General features: G+C 30.9%; 4 protein-coding genes across 5 annotated transcripts; 2 read left to right on the top strand and 2 right to left on the bottom strand.

Annotated features, from left to right (window-relative positions):
* Window positions 1-2,579: 2,579 nt before the first annotated feature.
* LOC100797704 (actin-101) lies at window positions 2,580-5,532 on the bottom strand. Its single transcript, XM_003531518.5, has 5 exons — window positions 5,230-5,532; window positions 4,554-4,623; window positions 4,045-4,438; window positions 3,182-3,795; window positions 2,580-3,047 (listed from the first exon to the last, which is right to left on the bottom strand). The coding sequence occupies exons 2-5, from the start codon at window positions 4,611-4,613 to the stop codon at window positions 2,982-2,984; spliced, it is 1,134 nt and encodes a 377-aa protein (XP_003531566.1). The 5' UTR covers window positions 4,614-4,623; window positions 5,230-5,532; the 3' UTR covers window positions 2,580-2,981.
* A 6,961-nt stretch (window positions 5,533-12,493) lies between these two features.
* Window positions 12,494-14,314, top strand: LOC100796100 (cytochrome P450 71D10). The gene is made up of 2 exons (XM_026129655.2): window positions 12,494-13,507; window positions 13,684-14,314. The coding sequence occupies exons 1-2, from the start codon at window positions 12,559-12,561 to the stop codon at window positions 14,265-14,267; spliced, it is 1,533 nt and encodes a 510-aa protein (XP_025985440.1). The 5' UTR covers window positions 12,494-12,558; the 3' UTR covers window positions 14,268-14,314.
* Window positions 14,315-14,669: 355 nt separating this feature from the next.
* Window positions 14,670-17,426, bottom strand: LOC100787312 (26S proteasome non-ATPase regulatory subunit 12 homolog B). 2 transcript variants are annotated; one of them, XR_003267891.2, is made up of 5 exons: window positions 16,861-17,426; window positions 15,460-15,560; window positions 15,266-15,378; window positions 15,014-15,166; window positions 14,670-14,914 (listed from the first exon to the last, which is right to left on the bottom strand). XR_003267891.2 is itself a non-coding variant. In XM_026129656.2 (4 exons), exons 1-3 carry the CDS (start codon window positions 17,016-17,018, stop codon window positions 15,293-15,295), a joined length of 345 nt encoding a protein of 114 aa, XP_025985441.1. In that variant the 5' UTR covers window positions 17,019-17,426; the 3' UTR covers window positions 14,670-15,166; window positions 15,266-15,292. The 2 variants fall into 2 exon arrangements, 1 of the variants encoding a protein (XP_025985441.1); XM_026129656.2 differs by having other exon boundaries at window positions 14,670-15,166.
* A 1,104-nt stretch (window positions 17,427-18,530) lies between these two features.
* LOC121175311 (vacuolar iron transporter homolog 4) lies at window positions 18,531-19,649 on the top strand. The gene has a single exon (XM_041018257.1). It carries the CDS (start codon window positions 18,808-18,810, stop codon window positions 19,459-19,461), a length of 654 nt encoding a protein of 217 aa, XP_040874191.1. The 5' UTR covers window positions 18,531-18,807; the 3' UTR covers window positions 19,462-19,649.
* Window positions 19,650-23,561: the final 3,912 nt, after the last annotated feature.

The raw sequence follows: 23,561 nt of genomic DNA, 5'->3' as shown, positions 1-23,561 counted from the left end.
TTGATATTTCCTTTTGACAAATACAAAATACATATATTTCCCAAATCCCACGTCATCTTTTAGAACGTCCTTTCAGGCATTTGATAACGAATACCTCACGCCACTTATTAAAAATATTTTTTGTTTATATTGAAAAGTCAAAATTATTTTTAAAATTCGGACAAAAGCAAAAAAAGAAAAACACTAAGAAGAGGTCTAATAGGAAGAAAGGTTTTAAGTTTTTAGGAATTTGAAGTTAAAAAATAATAGTTTCTCGTGTTTGATATATAATTTTAAAAATATTTTAAAAAATATTATTTTAATAAATATTCATGATACACTTTTCCCAAAACTACTCCTGTAAATTGGTAAAAAAAACAAAAAAACTGGCAAAAAAATCAATTCACAACTAAGTAACAAAAAAAACTGTTTAATACTAAATTTTTATTTTTCAAAAAAAAATAAAAAAAAATTATTATTTAAAGCAAATTACAAAAATCTCTCCTGGGAGTTTCCTCAATTTACACATATCTCTTTTCCTTTTAAAATCATTACATTAACATCCCTTGTTATAATGGTGTTAAATTTTTGTTTGAAAATTAAAAGATATTTACATTAATTTTTAATTCATTTTTAGGAAAATCTGAAATTGTCCTTTACTTTAATTACAATTTAGGTGTGAGTCATGTACCCCTTTATATTTCTCATTATTTTTATTGTCTTTCTTATTCCTGTTAATGTTTCATTTTCCTTTAACTTTCCTATTAAGTTCCTACTACTTCTTAACAAAAGAATATTAATGTGAAGAAGACTTTTAAAAAGACTATCAGGCTAGCCCAGACTTTTAGAAAAGTCAGGCCGAACCAAAATAAAAGCCTTTGACAGGCTATAAGTCAGGCTCAGACCTCAAAAATTCATCGTAGGCTAAGCTCAGGCCTTTTAAAGTCTGGCCTAGCCTATTCTCACCCCTACTTTTAAGTGACTCTAACAGAGAGAAATAAAATTGTGCTAGTTCTTCTTCCTTCTTCTACATGCAGTCAAAGGGAGTTGCATTCGTCGCCATCGCGCCATATGTCTCCTCCGCGCTTCTTTTCCATGTGTCTCGTCTACACTCCAGGTGGTGCTAGGCACTTTCCTCCTCCGCAGTCATGAGGCAAGGCGTGTTCTCCTTCGCATTGGTGATAGGTAAGCCCTTCTCCCTCGTTTTCATCGTGTCGTGTTGTATCCTTCGTGTTTCTGTTTACATCTCACAGTGGTGCTAGGTACCTTGCGTTTCTCCTTCACCTCTTATTCCCCTCCATGCTTTTGTTCACATCTCGTAGGAGACATGTGTATCCCTTGATGTTTTTAAAATGTTACACATGTACCCTCCTTAGATTGTAAAAATATTATACATTCACCCCCTATTTTTTATAAATAATACATGTGACTCCCCCTTGTTTTATAAAAATTACACCTGATATCCCTATTCCCTCTCACTTGTCGGATTGTGAAAGAAATGCAGCGTAATAGTTGAATATCATAAAAAAATGAAAAAAAAAAATCAACACAGTGAATATTAACCTACGAAAACAAACTAGCACCAATTTCACCGCACTCAACAACAACCCAGACTCGTAAAGATTCAATAGTGATGTGTTAAAATTAGAAGTTTTAAACAAAGGAAGGAGATAAGGATAATTTTAAAATTAAAATTTTAATAAAAATCATATGACTACCATGTGATCTAAAAAAAACAAAGTTAACACGATGAAGGGAGTGGAAGTGTAACGGAATCACAAAAGTTAAAAGATTTTATGTAGTGTCAAAAAAAGAAAAGAGGTGAGACATGTGTAAATAATACATACCTCATGAAAAATTTATGTAATTTGTCCTATTATTTATTATTTAATGTCATAAAATTATAATTTTTATTGATAAATATTAATTATTAATTTGTTGTTATCACAAAATTCAAACTCACCACATATACCTTCTACATCCTTTACCATTAGGTCAACATTTTATCTTCATTATAAAATTATTTTACTGTATTTCTTTTTATTTTATATATTTTTTTCTATTAATACTAGTTCGATCAATTATGACTAAATTATAAATTAATGTCTTCGACTTGTTCAATAATTTAGTTTAATTTTAAAGATACTAACTTTATATTATGTATGTTAATTTTTATTAATTTTCATAAAAGCTTTTTTACACTTCCAGTAAAATGTAGTAAAACCCTAACAATTGACTTCAAATTCAGCTCAAGCATTTTTCATTAATTTAATTATTACCAACGTGATAAATGATTCATTAAAGCTATACTAAGGGGAAAATCCAGGCAAGCCAAATGGTATGGGTTTAAGCCGCATGTCAAATGGTATGGGTTTAAGCCGCATCAAGGTAGGGTCCATTTTTAATAATAATAATAATATTGAACTTTATTCTTGAATGTTGGCAAGGAGCATACACACACTATTGTCTAATGTCTATTGTATTGACACTAACCTCAATTCCTTGTCAAATACATGCCAAAGGCGCATACAAATAAATTTAACCAAATGGTGTATAAACGATTAATCACCTCAAACAACAAAAACATTCTGATTTCTGAGTTTAATGCAAACATAAAAACCAATTAAGCATATAATAAATATAAACAGAAACTGACTCAAAAATCCCTCTGGGAGAAAAGATACTAGACTATCGTTCTCCTAACTCGAGGCACCTAATTCTTGGCCACAACAAGAAAATCGAATAAAAGGAAAAAAATCAAACCAATCAGAACCTACAAAGTTCCAATACCATCCGCCAATTGCATAAAAAAGTCTGGCTTCCAAGGGGACCTAACGGAGAAACTTATAACATACTCAACTTACAAATCCATTCATTAAACTAGATATATCTATTAAAAACCCAAAGCTTCAAATATCAAATAAGTCAACCAAACTTGACTGAAATATGGCACAGGACTGGGTGCATGAAGAACTTGATCACCATCCAGCTCTTGACCCAACTTAGAAGCACTTCCGATGAACGATAGCTGGCCCAGATTCATCATATTCGCCCTTAGAGATCCACATCTGCATATAAGAGAACAAAGTAAACACTCAATGCTTTCCATAAACTAATACATTTTACTTGTAAGTACACATAAAGGGGGGAGGTGGGAGGGGGGATGTTGAGAATAGGAGGGGGAAAAAACATCAGTACAAACCTGTTGGAAGGTGCTAAGTGATGCCAAGATAGAGCCACCAATCCAGACACTGTACTTTCTCTCAGGAGGTGCAACCACCTTGATTTTCATGCTGCTGGGTGCAAGAGCACCAATTTCCTTGCTCATACGATCAGCAATTCCCGGAAACATAGTAGACCCTCCACTAAGCACGATGTTTCCATACAGATCCTTTCTAATATCAACATCACATTTCATGATGGAGTTGTACGTCGTTTCATGAATTCCAGTAGCTTCCATACCAATTAGAGAAGGCTGGAACAGTACTTCTGGGCAACGGAATCTCTCAGAACCTATTGTAATGACCTGTCCGTCAGGCAATTCATAGCTCTTTTCCACTGCAGAACTACTCTTAGTAGTCTCCATTTCTTGTTCAAAATCAAGGGCCACATATGCCAATTTCTCCTTCACATCACGGACAATTTCCTTTTCAGCAGAGGTGCTGAAGGAGTATCCTCTCTCAGTAAGGATTTTCACCAAGTACTCCGTTAAATCACGGCCAGCAAGGTCCAACCGAAGAATTGCATGAGGAAGAGCATACCCTTCATATATGGGAACTGTGTGGCTCACACCATCACCAGAATCAAGCACAATACCTGTTTAATGCCAACATAACAAAGACAAGAAAATAAGGAAATAATACTGGTCGTGAGGAATTAATGTGGAAATACATGTATATCCCACTCATGTATATGTGCCACATATAACCTTGAACACTGCCTCAAATCAAACCAGAACTCAGTCAACATACAGCATTTATTCAAATAACTGGCCCAATCCAATTGAAATCACATGACCACAGTATAGTAAAATTGGTAAATCCAAGATCAATCACAGAAACAAACCTGTAGTTCTTCCACTGGCATACAGAGACAAGACAGCCTGAATTGCAACATACATGGCAGGCACATTGAAAGTCTCAAACATAATTTGGGTCATCTTCTCTCTGTTGGCCTTGGGATTGAGGGGTGCCTCGGTAAGAAGTACAGGGTGTTCTTCAGGGGCAACACGAAGCTCATTGTAAAATGTGTGATGCCAAATCTTCTCCATATCATCCCAGTTGCTGACTATGCCATGCTCTATAGGATACTTCAAGGTGAGTATACCCCTTTTTGATTGAGCTTCATCACCCACGTAAGCATCCTTCTGACCCATCCCAACCATTACACCGGTATGGCGTGGTCGCCCAATAATACTGGGGAACACGGCCCTAGGAGCGTCATCACCTGCAAAACCCGCCTGCAAACATTGGAGAAAAAATATATATTAATATCATATTTAAGCAAGCACAGAGCGAACTGTCTACTTCAATAGCACAAGAAGCACTCATCAATTGGAAAAAACATGTTCTAACCTTGACCATTCCAGTTCCATTATCAACAACAAGAGGTTGAATGTCCTCAGCATCAGCCATTTTTTAAAACCTGTAGCAGAGAACGGGAGATAAGTTGTTCAGGAAAGGAAATAAAAAACAAAACCAAAGAAAAGATGAAGCAACGATCAAAAGTTTGAAACTACTAGAGAGGCCTTTTTTCACTATCACTCAATTATGCAAAAATTCATCAACTACTACTCACAATGATTTCACTTTTCGTTCAATCAAGAAAAGAAACAAGTAATACCATCATTTCCATGCAATTGCAATGAAAATCTTTTAACACACTCGAAAGATCCTGAAAGCATGCATAGCAGAACATATCCACAAGACTCGTAAAAAAAAAGGCACACACATAAAATTAATAAGCTAAGCAAGAATATCATCTTCCAACTTGATCGGATAAAAACAAGCCGAAAATAAAAACCGATGCATCAGAAAACATCTCATCACAAAATTAAGCTAAAACCAAAACCTACACACACAAGATGCAGGTACGAAGTAGATCCACATCAGCAAGACCAAACGAAGTCAAAAGAATTTCGATCCATAAAGCACAACAAAAGTTTACGGATCCAGTAACCAAAAACGCCATGTAAACACAAAAATTCATCAGACGAAAACGCAAATCGCAGAATCGGTGAACAAAACACACCTTGTGCGAACTAAACGTGATTTACAGGGGAAGTGGGGAAGTGATTAGGTGATGGAGCAACCGCAGCAAGGGGAGTGTTTCGCGAAAGAGCGTCAGCGAAGAAGGAAGCCTTTTTATATTCGATGAGGAGAGCTAAATGAGAGTGAAATGAAACTCAAATGCAAATGAACTTTCAACTTAGACAACACCGTTTAGGGTGCGTTTGATTCCGGATAAATCTATATCCCGTAACGAGACTGTAGTGGAGAATGTTGGAAAGAAAAGAAAAGTGGTCTCTTTAGGACATCAAGCAGCAAATGGAAAAACACAGCCGTGACTTTTTTAATCGGAATCATTGTTCTTGGATTTACTTAGAATCTAGTAAATGAAGTATTTTTAAAATTCAAATAGTTTGTTTTAAATTATTAAATTTATTTTAATAAAAAATTCATCAAATTCATAATTAAAAATAATAGTAATAAATAAAATCCTACTTTTTCATTTTAGTTGAATTTTTTTTATTATTTTGCACTTTTAATATATTTATATGTTATTCTTTATCTTATGTTCTGATATAAACTATGTCGTTTCTTTAACTTGATCGAATCCTAATGTAATAGTATTTTAAATAACGATAGTATATAATTTAAATTATATTAAAAAAATGTGTTATAGACATTTAAATTATATTAAAATATCCGTTTGTCACGTTAATATGACTAATTCCATATAAATATTTAATAATAGAGTATACTCTTTTATTAAAAATTGTAATGAATTTATTGCTATCAAGCAAGTGATTATGCATTATTTTATGAAATAGTATATAAATATGTTTATTAATTGATAAACGTATTGTTATATATTCCTCGAGAATTGTGATGAGAATAAAGCTTGGACATCTAATTTGACCTGAAACTGAAATAATGTATTTTTTTTTTATCAGCGACCTGAACTAATGTCTTGATTATATATGTAAGTGAAGGATTCAGTTATAGATATTTTCCATGATATATATTATTGTTATTAGTATTTGCAATCTTTTTATTGTTTATGATTAAGTAAATATAAATTTTAAGAGTGAATCAAAACTCAAGTAATTATTAAATTCCACATTATGTTAATTTATTTGATTAATTGTTAAACTAAAAATAAATTAGAAAAGTCATAGTATACAATTTTAAAAAATAAATAAATATTTTAAACTAAACTATAAAAAATAATTTAATTTAAATTTAATGTTAGTATAATTTACCGTATATTAAAATAATTTGAATATTTCAGAACTCCAGATATTCAAACTCAACTAACCGAACCATATATTACCATACGACTAAGTTCTCAGCCGTCCATTGATTGTGATGTTTATTTGGACGGTATGTTTGGTCTGCTGCCACGTCACCCTTGGTGGCTACGATGGGCTCGTGGACCCTATTAGTGCCGACCAATTCTTGAAAGTTTTGCTGTGCCCCATCAGATCCACCACCTCTTTCAATTCATCATCAAATCATCATTCAACCCTTCTATGGAATTATTCAAATCAAAATCAAAATTGAAATTAGAAAAGGTAATATAAGACTGCGCAGAGAAAAATAAGGATTAACATAGTATTAATAAATTAAGCCATCAGGGATGAAGAAGAAAGCAAGAATTAAATAAAGGAAAATGAGTATAGGCATTGAATGAAAAGGATTGCATTCCAAGTCCAACATGGAAAATTTTTCAAATGAAAAGATCATAACAATTTGTTTACGTTTACTTCACATTTGATTAAGACTAAACTTAATGCGTTGCATTTTTTTTTTAAATGCATAAACTCATATGATTTCATTGGCAAAAACAACAATAATACAATGATCCGGAGGATAAAGAAAATATTGAGAGGGCCACCATATCCTCTGGAAGCCTGATCAAGATATGCCTTACTAGATTAGTTTATCTTCTAGCAAAACAGACTCTTACAATAACTAATAGTAGTGTCAAATTCATGGATTCAAATCACGAGTCTCCCTGTGTCATACATTATGTCTCACTAATAAAAATTTAGACACATATATTAAAATAAAAAGTGAAATTGTTATTTTTTTTATTGTTGGGACATAATGTGAGACACATGAGTAAGATAGGTGATTTGAATCTCAAATTGATGTGTCTACATCTACGCTTAATTGTTAGAAAATTAAAATAAAATAAAATAAATAGATAAGAAGAAAATGTAAAATCTTAAACAAAATAATAAAACATAAATGTCTTTGGAGAGAATGTTATATACCATACAATAAACACAAAGGAAAATAATTTAACGGAGAAATTTTTAATTAATCTAGTTGAAACACGCAAATGTTATCCTTGGAGAAAAAAGACCCCAATGGACGAGTAGAAAATTATGATTGTGTTTCTCTCCCAGAAAATACCTGTTTGTTGGTTCCAATGATATGTAACCAAAGGATCCGAAAAAAATTATAAGAAGGGAAAAGAAAAAATTTAGAGGAAAAAGAAAACAAATTATGTACTTGCTAGTGTGTTTTTGCTAGAGGATGAGATATATATATATATATAGACCTAGACTCTCTTATACACCCAACAACAAAAAATCTTAAAATCAGTTAATGGTTAGAAACTAATGTGCTGAACAAAATAAACATAACAAACACATAACAAATTATATTAACTCACTAAAAATAAAATAATAAAAAGATAAGAATTCTAATTTTATATAAAAGATCCTACGATAAATATTTTATTTCATAAAAACAGAATTAATATAAGTAATATATTTTTATAAATTTTAAATTATAAAATAAATATTTATTAACATTAATACCATTTGACACTAACTGATCACTTAAAAAATAACATTGTTCATATTCATACTAATGGGCCACCTAATAGCTTCCATCAATGCTAAAGCCTGCCGGTGAACGTGGGGGTAGAAGTTCAAAGCCTGAGATTATGAATATGTAAGAACTGATGACCTTGATGATCCCTCAAACAAACTCCAATGCACATAGGATTAGTTTCCTTAAAGAAAGTCGCGTCAACATTACACTTCACTTTACCTTCAGACAGAGCCATCCAATGCAAAGTGTCGTGAGTTTGGATACACTGATTTCCTCTACCAGCTAGCTAGTTGACCTTGAGCACTGAACCACTGGGTAAGAGTTTTTATTTTTATTTTTGCTCGAAGAATAATCTGAGCAGTAGGAACATCAAGCTCTTCCCACAACCTCTCGTTCCTGCTAGCACGACAAAACACCATACAACACTCCTTGAGTTTATCGTCCCTGAAAATCTCCAAGAGCCTAATTAAACATCAATTCAACAAAGCCTTCCACCTCATGGATTAAAGATTCAATATTAATTAGATGCCATATCTCCAGATCTATCCAGCATTGCTGGGCTTTATAACATCCTACCATAACATGCCAACAATTTTCCAGCTCTCCTTCACAATAATGAAGTGTTTAAATTATATCCTTGTTTCTGTCAAAAAAAAAAAACAAACAAACTATATCCTTGTTAAAAGGAGAAAAATAATAATCTATGAAATGGCAAAACAATAAATAAATGAAATTGTAATAAATTATAAGTAAACTTAATAAAAACAAAGAAATTATTTAGTTTTCTTAATTTATGTAATATAATTTTGAGCAATAAATAAAAAAGAAGGAAGAACTATACTTATTTCGATGGTAATTAGTATTATGAATATTGATTAAGTGGATTGAAAATTATGATAAAAAAAATTAATTCTTTGTCTAATACTAAGACATTTGTTTGCATTATTCCTTATTTAAATGATTATACACGATTTGAAACAGAAACATTGTAACATCGAAGTCACCTGTACTGGACCAGACAGTGATCCATATATATAATATCATTGGATGAGCAACGACAAATCTGGCAATGTAAGGCTGAGTTTAATTACAATAGCGCTTTTAAAGGAAAAGAAACGTGTGTTGTTAAAGTTTGGATACCTAGGCTGAAATAATCCTTCATTTTTTTATAGGAAATCCTTCATTATACATGCATAATTTTTTTTTTAATCCATGTATTATGGAGGATATTATTCCAGCATAAGTTGTGTACGAAATTTAAATAAAAAAGGATGACATATTCTAGTTCAAAAATTTTCTTTTCCAAATTCCCACTTAGTCAGCTAACCAATTCCTTGAAATTATCAATCTCTTAATAAAATAGTTAAAATTTATTTTATCTATCTTTAAAATTAAAAAATATTTCTACATTAATGTTAATGTTATGCTAGTTTTATATATTACTTGTGAAAAAAAGTACTTTGTACCTCAAATTGAAAGTTACTTATATTTGTAGTTAGGTATAACTTGTTTTGAAATATGTGTAGATGTTGTTGAAAGTTAAAATAAAATATTATACTATTTTGTAACAGTTGAGGATAAAAATTACTAGAAAAAAAGATGACACTAAATGAGGTGATGTTTTTGAAAGTTAAAATAATATATTATACTATTTTTTTTAATAATATATATATATAGAGGTACATTAAAAAATGGGTTTGTCTAATTAATCACGCAAGATGAAAAAATGGGTTACATAATCTCATGTTTAATGATGAATAGAATTTAGACATTTGTCTTATTTTTAATTTTATCATTAATTCGATTATTACTATATTTAATGCACCACTCTTTCTTTCTGATGTTATTTATATTTGAATGTGATTCAAATTATTTTTTTATATTTTAATGTGATTTAAAGAAATATTTTCATGTGATTCAAATATATAAAAAAAATAGTTTTTTAATAATATTTTACTTTTATTTTAATTTATTACTTAACGTCTTATTATATGTAGTTGTTAAATTTGAACCAAATTCCTATTTTTTAAACCACTAAGAAATTGATTTTTATTTCAATAAAATCTACTCTTAATTATAATATAAATTTGAATAGTCATTTTGAATCAGAATGTGTGTTTATAAGTTATTTTTAAAGAAGAATATTTTTAAGAATTATTTGTGAGTTAACTATTACTTTGATCCTTGAAATTGTGATGCATTGATTTTTTTTAAATTTTAATTTTATATAGTTAATTCAGATTAATAAACTAAAACTAATTTTTATAATTTTAGAATAAATTTCTAAAGTGAATAAAGAGTATATATTTTTTATAATTAATTATAAAAATATTGAGATTTAATATTTTTGTAATTTATCACATAAATTTATGCATTTTAGTATAATTCTAATTATTAGCTTTTAATTAAAAATTATAATTTAGTTTTTTATCTATTAAAGTAATAAATTGTTAAGTAAAAAAATATTTATGTTTTAAAGACGAATCATGACTCTTAATTATTTTTATTAGATGCAAATAAATATAAATTATAAAAGTTATGTCTAATAAGCAATCAAATCATGATATACATTTGTGCGTCTGAAGTTTCAAAAGGTGCACTTATAAGATGATCTTGTATGATAGTTAAGTAATGCATTTAAGATATTTATTTAATATTATGTGTTTGAGATTCTTTCGTGCAAAAAAATTTTCTTCTAAAATCTGTCAAAGTCCTATGAAAAATATGAAGTTTATAATTTGAAAGGCATTGACCCTAATCAAAAGTGCATTCTGTTGTTACAAACTTATTATGATAAAAGAAGTGACTTTCATGTTGGATTACAAGACATGTTAGTCTATCAACATAGAATTTGCATGAAGAATGAATGTACATGTAATGCAAATATTAAATGTTCCCATGATCTTAAGACTTCAGACAAAAAATAAAATGAAGAGTCTAACTATATGAGACTATATATAGAAGAAGTTTTACAATACACAAATCATCCACATGATTTTATCCTTTCATTCTTTCTTGTAAATTTTTTTTATAAATTCTTGTAAAGATACTAAACTCTCAAGATACTTTGTATACCTTGAGAGAAAAAACTAAAAATATTGAGTGATATATCCATTTGTAAGACGATCACATATGCAATGTTCCAACAAATTAATCTTGTTTATTTGTTTAAAGTCAGCAGTTACCTAGTAGGATAAAAAATATTGATTTTAAGTCAAGCTTGTTGTACAACTTGCAAATATAAGAGTAAGAAGTTGCAATAAACAATACTTGTAATTCTCATAAATTAGTGAAAAGTTAGTGATTGTCAAGATTTGAACATAGTCTCGGGTTTGAGAGAACTAATATAATTATTTGTGTGTTTCTCTCTTTTGTCTTAATTGACAAAGAACTTGAATTTATTTTTAGATCTTATATCTTATTTTGCTTTATAAAGAAAATTAATTTTATCATCATTTGTCATAGTATATTTTAGGTTCATTTACATTAGATGATATACATGTTTTTAGTCAAAGATAAGATTTAGATTTCCAAAAATATGATTAAATCCCTCTTCTTGTGTTATTTGCTTCTATATAAATTCAATTTTTTCAATTTTTATTATTTATAATTTAACAATTATAATTTTTATTTAACAATTATAATAAAAAAAGCTAAAAAAATACTATAGGTATATGTTGCAAAATGAATAAAATAAAAATAATAAAAAAAGTGTATCAAAAGGAAAATGTATGAAATGTACTATGTGTATTATAAATGAAATTTTAGCTTTCATGAGAGAGAAAAAAATAAAACATTAAATATGGTAGTACTTACAATGATAGAATTTAAAATAAAATAAATATTTAAATTTTATTGGTCATTAAAAATGTGTTGTTTAACCCGGCCCATTTTTATCTTGAATTAATCAGACAATCCCTCCAAAAATAAAAGACTTAATTGTATTTTTCTCCAACATTTTAATTTTTAACTAATTTCACCTCAAACTTTTTAATTTGATACATTTTACTTTGACTTTTAAGAAACTAGCAAATTTTATCTCCAATCATTTATCCATTAATAAGTATAAAATTCTGAGGTAAAATTTTCCAAATATTAAAAATTTAACAGTAAATTATTTTGTTGGGATAAAATTTTAAAAAATAAAAAAAATGAGAATAAAAAGTATAATTAAGACAAAATAAAAAGGGGTGATGTTTGATAAATATATTGGTTGACCGTACCCATTAATTTTAGTGTGATTGCACTACACATGTTTTTTTTTCTCACGGGGTGCCACGTACGTATCTCGTTTCTAGCCAAAAGCCAGTTTGTAGTTTGCACGTCATCATGCCCAAATGGCCGCGAATGCAGCAATCACCGTTTCGTCCGTTCTACGTGACTACCGAACACCACATATTTCAGTAACATATATCCTTCCATAAATGCAAATCCTTTTTGTTTTTATATGTATAGCTAGGTTCCTCATTATCTTATATTTATATGCACGGTTCCTCCTAGATCTATCATCATGGTCATGGAGGTTCACGACCACACCTCTTACTTAATTTACTTCATTAGCTCTATTATTGTCTTCGCGTTATTCAAATTAGTTCAAAGATCGGATTCCAAAACCTCCTCTACCTGCTGCAAATTGCCCCCAGGACCAAGGACACTACCGCTCATAGGAAACATGCACCAGTTTGTTGGCTCACTGCCGGTTCATCACTGCTTAAAAAATTTGGCAGATAATTATGGGCCGCTAATGCATCTAAAACTAGGAGAGGTATCTAACATCATAGTCACTTCACAAGAAATGGCACAAGAGATTATGAAGACACGCGATCTCAACTTCTCTGATAGGCCAAACCTTGTATCATCTAGAATAGTTTCTTACAACGGCTCTAACATTGTCTTCAGTCAACATGGAGAGTATTGGAGGCAACTACGAAAAATATGCACAGTGGAGCTACTAACTGCAAAGCGCGTGCAGTCTTTTCGGTCCATAAGAGAAGAGGAGGTGGCAGAACTAGTTAAAAAAATAGCTGCAACTGCAAGTGAAGCAGAAGGGTCCAATATTTTTAATCTCACCGAGAACATTTACTCGGTGACTTTTGGGATAGCGGCACGAGCGGCTTTTGGTAAGAAGAGCAGATACCAACAAGTGTTCATATCAAACATTGATAAACAGTTGAAGCTTATGGGAGGGTTTTCTGTTGCTGATCTCTACCCTTCTAGTAGAGTGCTTCAGATGATGGGGGCTTCGGGGAAACTTGAAAAAGTGCATAAAGTGACAGATAGGGTATTGCAAGACATCATCGACGAACACAAAAATAGAACCAGAAGCAGCAGCAACGAGGAGTGTGAAGCAGTGGAAGATCTAGTTGATGTTCTTCTCAAGTTTCAAAAGGAATCGTCGGAATTTCCCTTGACTGATGAAAACATTAAAGCCGTCATCCAGGTTAGTAGTAATCGATCTATTAAAAAAAATCAAATAATATCTATAAATTAATTAATAATTAACTAATAAAAATTATTTTATTTTATTGTGTGTGTGTGTGTGTGTGTGTGTGTGTGTGTGTGTGTGTGTGTGTGTGTGTGTGTGTGTGTGTGTGTGTGTGTGTGTGTGTGTGTGTGTGTGTGTGTGTGTGTGTGTGTGTGTGTGTGTGTGTGTGTGTGATGTCAGAAATGTTAAGGAACCCGATGGTGATGGAACAAGCACAAGCTGAGGTCAGAAGAGTATATGATAGGAAGGGACATGTAGATGAGACAGAATTGCACCAATTGGTATACTTAAAGTCCATCATCAAAGAAACCTTGAGGTTACACCCGCCTGTGCCATTGTTGGTTCCTAGAGTAAGTAGAGAAAGGTGCCAAATCAATGGATATGAGATACCCTCTAAGACTAGGGTCATTATCAATGCTTGGGCAATTGGAAGGAATCCTAAGTATTGGGCTGAAGCTGAGAGTTTTAAACCCGAGAGGTTTCTTAATAGCTCCATTGATTTTAGGGGCACAGACTTTGAATTTATCCCATTTGGTGCTGGAAGGAGGATATGCCCAGGCATTACATTTGCCATACCCAACATTGAGTTGCCACTTGCTCAGTTGCTTTACCACTTTGATTGGAAGCTTCCCAACAAAATGAACATTGAAGAACTTGACATGAAGGAGTCAAATGGAATTACTTTAAGAAGGGAAAATGACCTCTGCTTAATTCCCATTGCTCGTCAACCTTAAAATGTATGAACAATTAATGTCATAAACTATTTAAGTTTTATCTTTTACTACTTCCAGCATTTTGTAATTGGACAATGACTATGATTAACTTAAGTTACTTCCTTATGATTAACTTGACATATGAATGAACATTTCTAAGATAAAACACATTGACTATTGGATGCATAACTAGTTACTAGTCCATAATCTAGATAGTTAGCATCTCATACCTAGCTGGATTATTGGTTTTTGCCCAAGTAAAAAAAGGTTGTTGAAGTTACAATAAGAGAAGTTAAGTTAATAAAACCTCAAATGAGGATAATGTACTGTATTAAAACAAAGAAAAGCTAAAATAGAAAAAAGAGTTAGCATCATGACATCAATAACGAAAGGCTTGTCATGACAGCAATAATTGAACAGAGATAACAAAAGTTTAAACGATTTTTTTCAACTAGTATCCACAAGGCATTTAGAGTACAAATACAAATAAGGTAAATGTAGACCAGATTTTATTCAGCTGACTAAGTCACAAACTGAAGAATTGCCAAAATAAAAGGGAAGGTTGCAGTAAAGGTAGACAATATCATAACCTTAAAGAAACAGTTACCATATAAATTATATTAGAACTGAATTTTTAAATAGGATACAACACCATCATCGTGGACAACCTGCAGTAGAAACAAAGAGAGAAGATATCAACAAAATACCTCCCAAGCAAATTGAAGGGAGGAAGAGGGCAAAAGAAATATACAATGTAAGGGAATTACATGTTCAATTACTCTTTCCCTCATATCTTCAGCTACTTTTTCACCCAAATTCTTTCCTAAGTTACACTCTCATTCTCAAACTCATCCTTGTATGAATCCCAAAGAGTTGTGCACTGGATAACCTCCATAGTGACCAACTGTTTCAACAGTAACCTATGGAATGATATATAGCATGTGCATCAAATTAATGAGAAGGGAAAAATAAGTAAAACATCTAGCAAGACACGCAACTCCAAGATTAGGAAGACATACTTAAAGTTTCGAATCTCAGACAGATTCTTATCCTCCAAGGTAGAATTGATAAGACTTGACTGCATTGGAATACGCAGTGATAGAACCAAATACCAACATATTTTCCTCAGGATCTACATGAAAAGAAAATATTCAGAGAAAAAGAAACACAATCTGACAACAGATAAATAAAATAAAGAGTAGGGAAAGCCTACTGAAATCCACTCTGCAGGATTTTCTTTTGACAGATGGAATCTCATATATTGCCTTGTAGCAACAACATATTTCAAGATAATCATTTTTATGGGAATAATACCTTCAAGGACAAACAGAAACCATCATAAGACAACAAAAAATTTATGATCAGCACACAAACATCATCAGGAAGTAGGCATCAAAAGAATGCAGCACCAAGGCAAATCAAACAACATTAATAAATATCTTAGCAGATTATTGAAATTGATTTTGAAGAATAGCACCAAATTGAAAAGGCTGTGACCTGTGGGTACAGGGTATCTTTTTGTTTACAATAATTGAACAAAGTATCAATTCGGAATAATGACAAACACAAAATAAAAGTCATTTGATAACACTCACTAAATGAAAATTTGATAATGGAGTTTTAAAAAAGGGTGTCAACTTCAGAGTTCACAACATAACATATTTACAGAGTGATAGTTATTCTCAAAACAAAAATCAAGAGTAAAAAGGGCATCTTTACGTTTGTAAGGAAAGGAAATGTATAACCAGCATGTTGTTGACTTCAAAAATCATTCCTAATATTTTTAAGGTCAATTAATTCATGACATTTTGATCATCTTTTTTCATATAATTCCCAGTGAAAGACACAGTTTGTATCATAACAGGACTGTTAGGACAGACAGATAACATTCCATAAACATTGGTTGGTAAGTTGGCTCATTTGATGAGAGATTTTATACGTGGTAGTCACAAAAAAAAATCCTTCGTTTTTATTTCTCCTCTCAAACAAATAGTGGAAATTTGGTATTTCTATCCTATCTTCCTCTTCTCCATATCCTTCCAGTCTATTTACACACAAACAAACATAACGTTTAGGAAAAGAGAAGCCCCAAAACTGGTCCAAACATTTAGTGTCCTTGGAAAGTGAGAAGCTTTAAATCTACTCTGTACCCTCCAAAGTCCACAGTGGGATATCTAGAGAGAGGCACTGTTCAACGCTTCAGCAAAGTACAACAAAGAAATAAACACTTGGCAAAAGCAAAGAAAGCCTGAGATTCTAATTTGTTTTTTTATAAATAATACAGAATCCAGATCCCCATTCCCTAGATCAACCAATGAATTAAGTTCCCTAGATCTAGTTAAAAAGATTGATAAAGAAAGATTAAAAACCACTTATTCCAAATATGTGGAAGCAAAACTGAAAAGTTGAACGAGCCAGATGGAAAAAGTTCTTCTAAAGTAAGTTGGTCTTTTAAAGTGCACGAACTAGTGGGTTCATTGGGTTTCTATTGCAGCAGTGGTGCTATTCGCTGCTACTGACAACTATGTAACAGAACAACATCCACATTTTAACACCCCCTACCAGGCAGCAAATTGAACAAGCAAAATAAGACAACAAGTAGGGAATCAGTTACCGAATCATTAGTTCATAGTAGATCCGCTTCAACTCTGGTAGAGATGGTATATCTGCAAGAGCTTCTTCAACAACATTATCACCTTCTTTAGACTTTTTCTTTTCTTTTGTAACATTAGCGTCAAACACTCTTGTATGGGATCTGCTGCTTCTCGCCATTTTCAGCTTCAGCAGAGGGCAAAAGTCATCTGGAAGTTTCAGAAGAGGATAGCCTCTTTCTGGAAGCTTCTAGAAGTTGGTGAGGCACTCCACGCCCGCCATCATCTTCTTGGTGTCCTTCGCGCGTCATAGTTCCAGTGCTTCCTCCATTTCTTTCTTCGATCAGATCTGAAGAAGAATAGATCGTTGGTCCGTTTGGTCGAGTCGAGATCGACGTCGTCATGGATGCATGTCCATCGTGGCGGCAGGATTTTAGAGTTCCTCTCTGCTATGAGTGAGTGTAACTGAACTAGACGTGCGCGAACCTTTAGATTTTTAATTGCCAGAAGAGAAATGAAAATAGGACGGTTTTACTAAAATCCAGAACACAGGTTTGTAATCAGATTTTTGTAAAACTATCTTTGTTGAAGTCATTTATATTACAAAAATATCACTGCAATCAAATTTAAGTAGAATGTTATTTTTTTAGTAGTGAATATTCCTCAAGAATAAAATATAAATTATTTAAATCCTTTATAAGTTTTTTAAAGGAAATAATTATTTCAGAATTTAAAAATGGAAGATATATTGATATTAATGGCACTGTTTATCCTGTTGCAAATGGAAGATATATTTAAACCTTGATGCTAAGTGTCTAGCTCGATAATTAGATTGTTGAATTGTTGATGGGAAGGTTAATGTATCTGTTAAACATTTGCAATTATAGAAGAATATTTATTTTACTTTACCATTTTTTGGGTTTCATGTTTATAATAATTCCATTTTTGGCAATTTGGCAGATGTTGTTACTTCTACCGGAATATTTTTTTTGAGTTGTCTGACTTCTACTAAAGTATGAGTGTATATTTGAGATTTTTATAATAACAACTGTAATTTTTAATGTTAACGCACACGTACCTTACACGAAACAATAATAGTACAAGTGTGAATTGTGATTCAAAAAAAAAAGTGTGGACTACTGTGAAACAACATCAAATTTTCCTTCATTTCCTTTACATGCAAGATATATTAACATTATATTTTATAAATGACGCTTTGACAAAGACTTAAGTTTTTATATATAGGACAATAATAGAGGTTTAAATTGTGAATATTTTTTTTTATATGATTCATGGTGCACAACACACGGTTTAAACAATTCCAACACCTTAAACTTTTGACAACACAATGTGAGAGCCGTGAGATGCTAAAGCTAACTATGAGTGAAGAGAACATGAGAATCTGGACTCTCTGACATCTTTATTTTTTTATTATATCATATAATGCATTGAGATTATAAATTTTTCTTGTTTTTTTGTTAGGTTATTTGCATGGAGACTTAATTTTGATTATCACATCTAATTAATTATTTTTAGTAAAAAAAATTCTCTTAATTATGTTTTTTTAATTGGTAAAATTTATGATAAAATCTTATTTAAATAATATTACTAGAAGATTTATTATTTATTCTGTTGGAAAAAATATAAATCTCATATTAATTAAAAAATCAAATTATAATATATGAGTGTATAATATATGAGTGAGGAATAATTCTCACCCCTTAAATTAATTTATAGGGTTAAGTTAAATCTCACATTCTAAAATTATAATACCTTCCTTCCAAGTATGAACCGTATTAGATTCCAAAATTACTCAGTGTCCTACCTGTCTTCCACTACCGTATTCTATTTCCCACTTGGCTCTCCTTCTATAAATTTCTTTATCCCAAGGCGTGTGTCCTCCACACTCCATTTCCCATCTCATACAACTGTACATTGTTTATCATATATTTCTCTTGCAGCAGCTAGCCATGGCAAACAACAATATTCAACCATGCCATGACGACCTTGATCCTAGAGAAGCCAACAACCCTTCAAAGATGTTAAACTTGGACGTGGAAGGACAGAGAGAGGGTTTTGACTATGCAAAGAGGGCACAGTGGCTTAGAGCTGCTGTTTTGGGTGCCAATGATGGTTTGCTCTCAACAGCATCCCTCATGATGGGAGTTGGAGCTGTGAGGAAAGATGTTAAGAGTATGATGCTGACTGGGGTTGCAGGGCTGGTGGCTGGAGCATGCAGCATGGCCATTGGAGAGTTTGTTTCTGTATACTCACAGTATGATATTGAGTTGGCTCAGATGAAAAGAGAGGGAAACATGGATGAGAAGAAGGATAAGTTGCCGAACCCCTATTATGCTGCTTTTGCCTCTGCCCTTGCGTTTGCTATTGGGGCAGGGGTGCCACTACTTGGTGCTGCCTTTGTCAATAGCTATAAGGCAAGGTTAGGGGTGGTGGCGGCTGTTGTCACCCTTGCTTTGATCGTCTTTGGAGATTTGGGGGCCTTTTTAGGGAAAGCACCCAGGGTTAAGTCCACTCTCAGGGTTTTGATTGGGGGGTGGTTGGCCATGGCTATTACTTTTGGTTTAACAAAGCTTGTAGATCATCTTGGACTTGGAGTAGCTTGATCCACACACACACACACACATATATATATATATGCTGATTTCCATTTACCTTTTTTCTTTTCTATATGCCTCTGCCTAGCTAGATAGATCTGGTTTCATTTGTTAGATGTTTTTTTTTTTTTTTTTTTACTTTCTTTTGTTACATATGTATGTTTTATGAAATGAATAATACTGTTTGGTATGAAAAATATACGAATTATATATTTATTGTGATTTACTGCCAAACAGACTAATTTTTTATTTTTCTTAACTATAAGAATATTCGCTATTATAATAGTGGGCTTCGAAAACCTACGGTGGTAAACCGATGACTTACATTGAACTAAAAGTTTTTTTTTGTAAAACCTCTGTCAGGAAATTTTATCGATAGTCTTGAAAAAGTCCTTTGTAATATAGAAAGCTTAGCTCACTATAATATAAGGATAATATAATGAATTTTCTTTTCGATAATATGAAGGAAATGTATGCACTTTATTCGTGTGGTGTTTTTTGGCACTAAACAGCAGGATTCGAAATGAGTACGTAAATATGATAATGATTTCAAGCATACAAGAAGTGATAAAGATTAAAAGATATATATGGAATTACTGCAAAGAGTTGAACATCCACCCTAATTAATTTTGGGGTAGATAGAAAAGAGAGAGATAAGAAAGTAAAAGATGTATTATATCAGGTAATGAGAAAGAAAGGGAGAGATGAAAAGAAAAATAAAATAGAGAAGAAGATGGATGAAAATATGAGTGCGATAATAAGCAATGGCAGGCAGTCCATTCCTGTTGGAGAAACACACGTATAATACGAAATTTTTCTTTAGGAAGTTATTTCTAGCTAGATAAAAAAATTTCACTCTTGTATTTGATATGAAGTCACAAAATTGATTCCAAACACTTTTTATTTTATTTTTTCAAACAGAGAAGCACACTTTAAAGTTAGACATGATTGGATAAAGAGAAAGGTTAGTGGCACAAAAAAGAAATATGATATTAGTTTCGAGAACCGTCAATTAAAACCGAATCACCCATAGAATAATCTCCTAGTGTGACGGGTGTGATCCCAATATATCTCTTGACAATAATAAATAACTCACACGACTGATTTTATACATAATTTTCTCGGTGCTGTTGATTTATGTAAAATAATATCATTGGATTACAAAATACTTTTGAAAAACATTAATTATTACTGTCCCAGTCAAACTTTTATAAAAAAATTGCTCGATCTGTATTCTTTTATTACTGCATTTATAATTATTTGATTTCACTTATTTTAAAATAAATATTTTTAATTTATTACAAAATTAAAAAGTAAGTAATTATTTTTTAATTTTTTTTTACTAAATATACACCTAATATATATTCTAAGACGAATCTCGAAATTAATAGATTGATATCTTTACTCATTCCTTTGTTATAAAATATATAAGGTATATACGTACATCATCGATTAAAAGAAATATATAACTTTTTTTTTTTTGGGATGAGAGAGAGATCAAAAAATAAAAAATATATTCAGTCATACAAATGAAATAAGGTTATAGTTTAAAAAATGTTGCGTAGCTAAATACCTTAAATCCAGAATTTACAAATATATATAATGTACTTCGTGCATGCACATTCTTAAGTCAAGGTAAAGAATTGGGTCTAAACTCCTGCTTATCCAAAAAAGCTAAGTTTGTTAAAAGTCATTCACCAGTCACCACCACTATAAAATAGATATATGCCATTATAAAACCAAGAGACACCATGATGAAGACAATGATGTGTCCAGGTAGAAGAGATGTAAGAGGCTAAGAGCATGTCTTATGAAAGAAAAATGTTATCATTTGTGGTAATTCTTGAGTCTTGAGTAATTTAGGCATGGGTTTGTAATAAGGTGATATATCAATGAATTTGAGGAAGATTTTTTAATTTTGTCTATAAAAAACTTTTAATTTATTTTGAAAAAATGAAGAATATTTTTTGTTCAAGTGTTACTGTGTGCATTGACAAGTGATGTCACATCATCTAAATTCTATACTTTTTTATTCCATAGTGTAGTGTTTTTTGTTTGTTCTCATTTCAATACTTTGTGTGTGATTTTAAGTAACAACTTATATTATAATGTATTCACCAAAAAAAACTTATATTATAATGTCTTTCCGAATACTACTAGAAATAATACCTAACCAGCTTATGATTTATTATGTTTCTATTTTTAATTTATCCTCAACATTTTAGTAAAAAGTTTTTCTTATTAGTAAAAAGTTTTTCTTAATATTACATATTCTGTCCCAACACGGAAGTGAAGTTAAGTTAACCCCTTTAATATTTCCATTTTTAATATTACGGAAGTTATTTAAATATCATATTATTTACTTTAACTTTAGGTAAACCAATTGATCTTTAGAGAAAATTAATAGTGTTATTTCAATAACCAGTGAAACTTTTCACTGTTTTTTTTTTCATTTATGTATGGTTGATTAGTTTCATAAGCTCTTTACTTCTCAATTGTTATGTACTCCAAAAAAAAAGAGGTTATATATAAGTGAACTGATAAGTGATTTCTTGTTTTTATCAAGGAATAGGGTAAAATTAATGAAAAAATATTGAAAAGCTAATACTATAAAGTTTTCTATAATTGCCTTGTAAACATGTTAATTCTTCTTTGGAGATGGAGCATGCCCGAAGGATAAGTAATGCCTTTCAAAAAATAATTAAATAACATGGGAGCCCACAATAAAGTCATTTTTAGTGTTTTTTCTTTTTTTCCTCATTTTTTTGAAAAGTAGTGCTAACTTTAAAGGTAGCTACTACTTATAAAACTGCTGAACAATCGCTTTTTTTCTTCATCATTCGGCTACAACCTGTATAGGCTATACACGTACACGTTTATATTAATAAAACTTGTTTCAACTCGATCTTAATTAAACTGTCGTAGTGGAATGATATATTAATTATCAAAAAAAGAGTCTTAAATTTTGTTTCTATTTCCTAATATCCATAATTGATAATAAACGCGGCATAAATAGCAGATTAATCGGTCTTTACAATTAATTAAGTATATGTTTGAATAAAGTTAGAGGAGTTTAAAAATGTTTTTTATTCTAGAACGTAACAATATTTTCTTCTTCGTTTACATAATTGAAATTCTTATTGTATATTAAAATTCATAAAAAATACTTTCCAATTTTTAATACAAATACTATAACCTAAATTGAATGAACTCAAACCTACGGCTTTAATTTTAGTAACTGACGTTGAAAAAAGAATCCAACAAGTATGGTTGAGTTTAGGACTTCAGGCATAAGTCCACGTCTAGTAACGGATATTTCTTTTTGATCCAGGCTAATAATGGAGATTAATCGCATGTCCTGTTCTATAAGTATGACCAACTATATGTATATGTAAAAATTCAAATGGTAAATACCAGTATTAAATTGTGGTTTCAGACTAAGATAATGAGGAATTTGAAAATAATAGAAACTACAACAAAAGAATGTTATTTCAATAACAAAATGAAATAGAAATATAAAATCGATCTAGTAGTTAATAAATAATAAGAGTAGTAGTTAATAAATAATAAGAGGAGCTTAACAAAAAAATAGTAGAGTTGCATACTCCATCGATATCAGTAACAAAAATTAACAAATAAATATTTACCAGTAAAAAATAAAATATGTTCTCCATACGAAATCCTTAAGTCATCGTGTATTTTATTATACAAAATAGCAAATAAGATATTGATTTGCATACCCAAGTCCATCAGAATATATACAATTGGATGGTGGCATAAACAACAATCATATATATATATATATATATATATATATATATATATTATATAAGTATATTTGGAGAATCTAATCTAACGTGAGTAATAGTTTTATATTATTATTTAATTAAATTATTATTTGAATAAATTTTAAAATAATTATTATAAAAATTAACAAACTTATTAAACAGAGATCCAATGATTATATAAATTTATTGTACGCTTTGCATAACTTTTTTATTTATTTTAGATTAAATATGTTTTGTCTTTAAACTTTTTAAATTTTTACTTTTTCTTCTTAATCAAAATTTTAACTCATCTTAATCTCTAAACTATTCTCGGTCAATATT

This window comes from Glycine max, chromosome 8 (assembly GCF_000004515.6).
Source record: "Glycine max cultivar Williams 82 chromosome 8, Glycine_max_v4.0, whole genome shotgun sequence".
Taxonomy (NCBI): domain Eukaryota; kingdom Viridiplantae; phylum Streptophyta; class Magnoliopsida; order Fabales; family Fabaceae; genus Glycine; species Glycine max.
Note: the sequence above shows the minus strand (reverse complement) of the source record. Positions and strands in the feature narration are given on the sequence as shown.

Excerpts from the sequence above, each read along its gene's own strand:
- LOC100796100 (XM_026129655.2), top strand. The coding sequence starts at position 12,559 with ATGGTCATGGAGGTTCACGACCACACCTCTTACTTAATTTACTTCATT. Across the intron at positions 13,508-13,683 it reads GGTTAGTAGTAATCGATCTA|GTGTGTGTGTGTGTGTGTGT; the intron begins TTAAAAAAAATC and ends GTGTGTGTGTGT.
- LOC100797704 (XM_003531518.5), bottom strand. The coding sequence starts at position 4,613 with ATGGCTGATGCTGAGGACATTCAACCTCTTGTTGTTGATAATGGAACT. Across the intron at positions 3,796-4,044 it reads TGCCAGTGGAAGAACTACAG|GTATTGTGCTTGATTCTGGT; the intron begins GTTTGTTTCTGT and ends GGCATTAAACAG. Across the intron at positions 3,048-3,181 it reads CACTTAGCACCTTCCAACAG|ATGTGGATCTCTAAGGGCGA; the intron begins GTTTGTACTGAT and ends TCTTATATGCAG.
- LOC121175311 (XM_041018257.1), top strand. The coding sequence starts at position 18,808 with ATGGCAAACAACAATATTCAACCATGCCATGACGACCTTGATCCTAGA.
- LOC100787312 (XM_026129656.2), bottom strand. The coding sequence starts at position 17,018 with ATGGCGAGAAGCAGCAGATCCCATACAAGAGTGTTTGACGCTAATGTT. Across the intron at positions 15,561-16,860 it reads TACTATGAACTAATGATTCG|GTATTATTCCCATAAAAATG; the intron begins GTAACTGATTCC and ends TTGTCCTTGAAG. Across the intron at positions 15,379-15,459 it reads ATCCTGCAGAGTGGATTTCA|ATCCTGAGGAAAATATGTTG; the intron begins GTAGGCTTTCCC and ends CTTTTCATGTAG.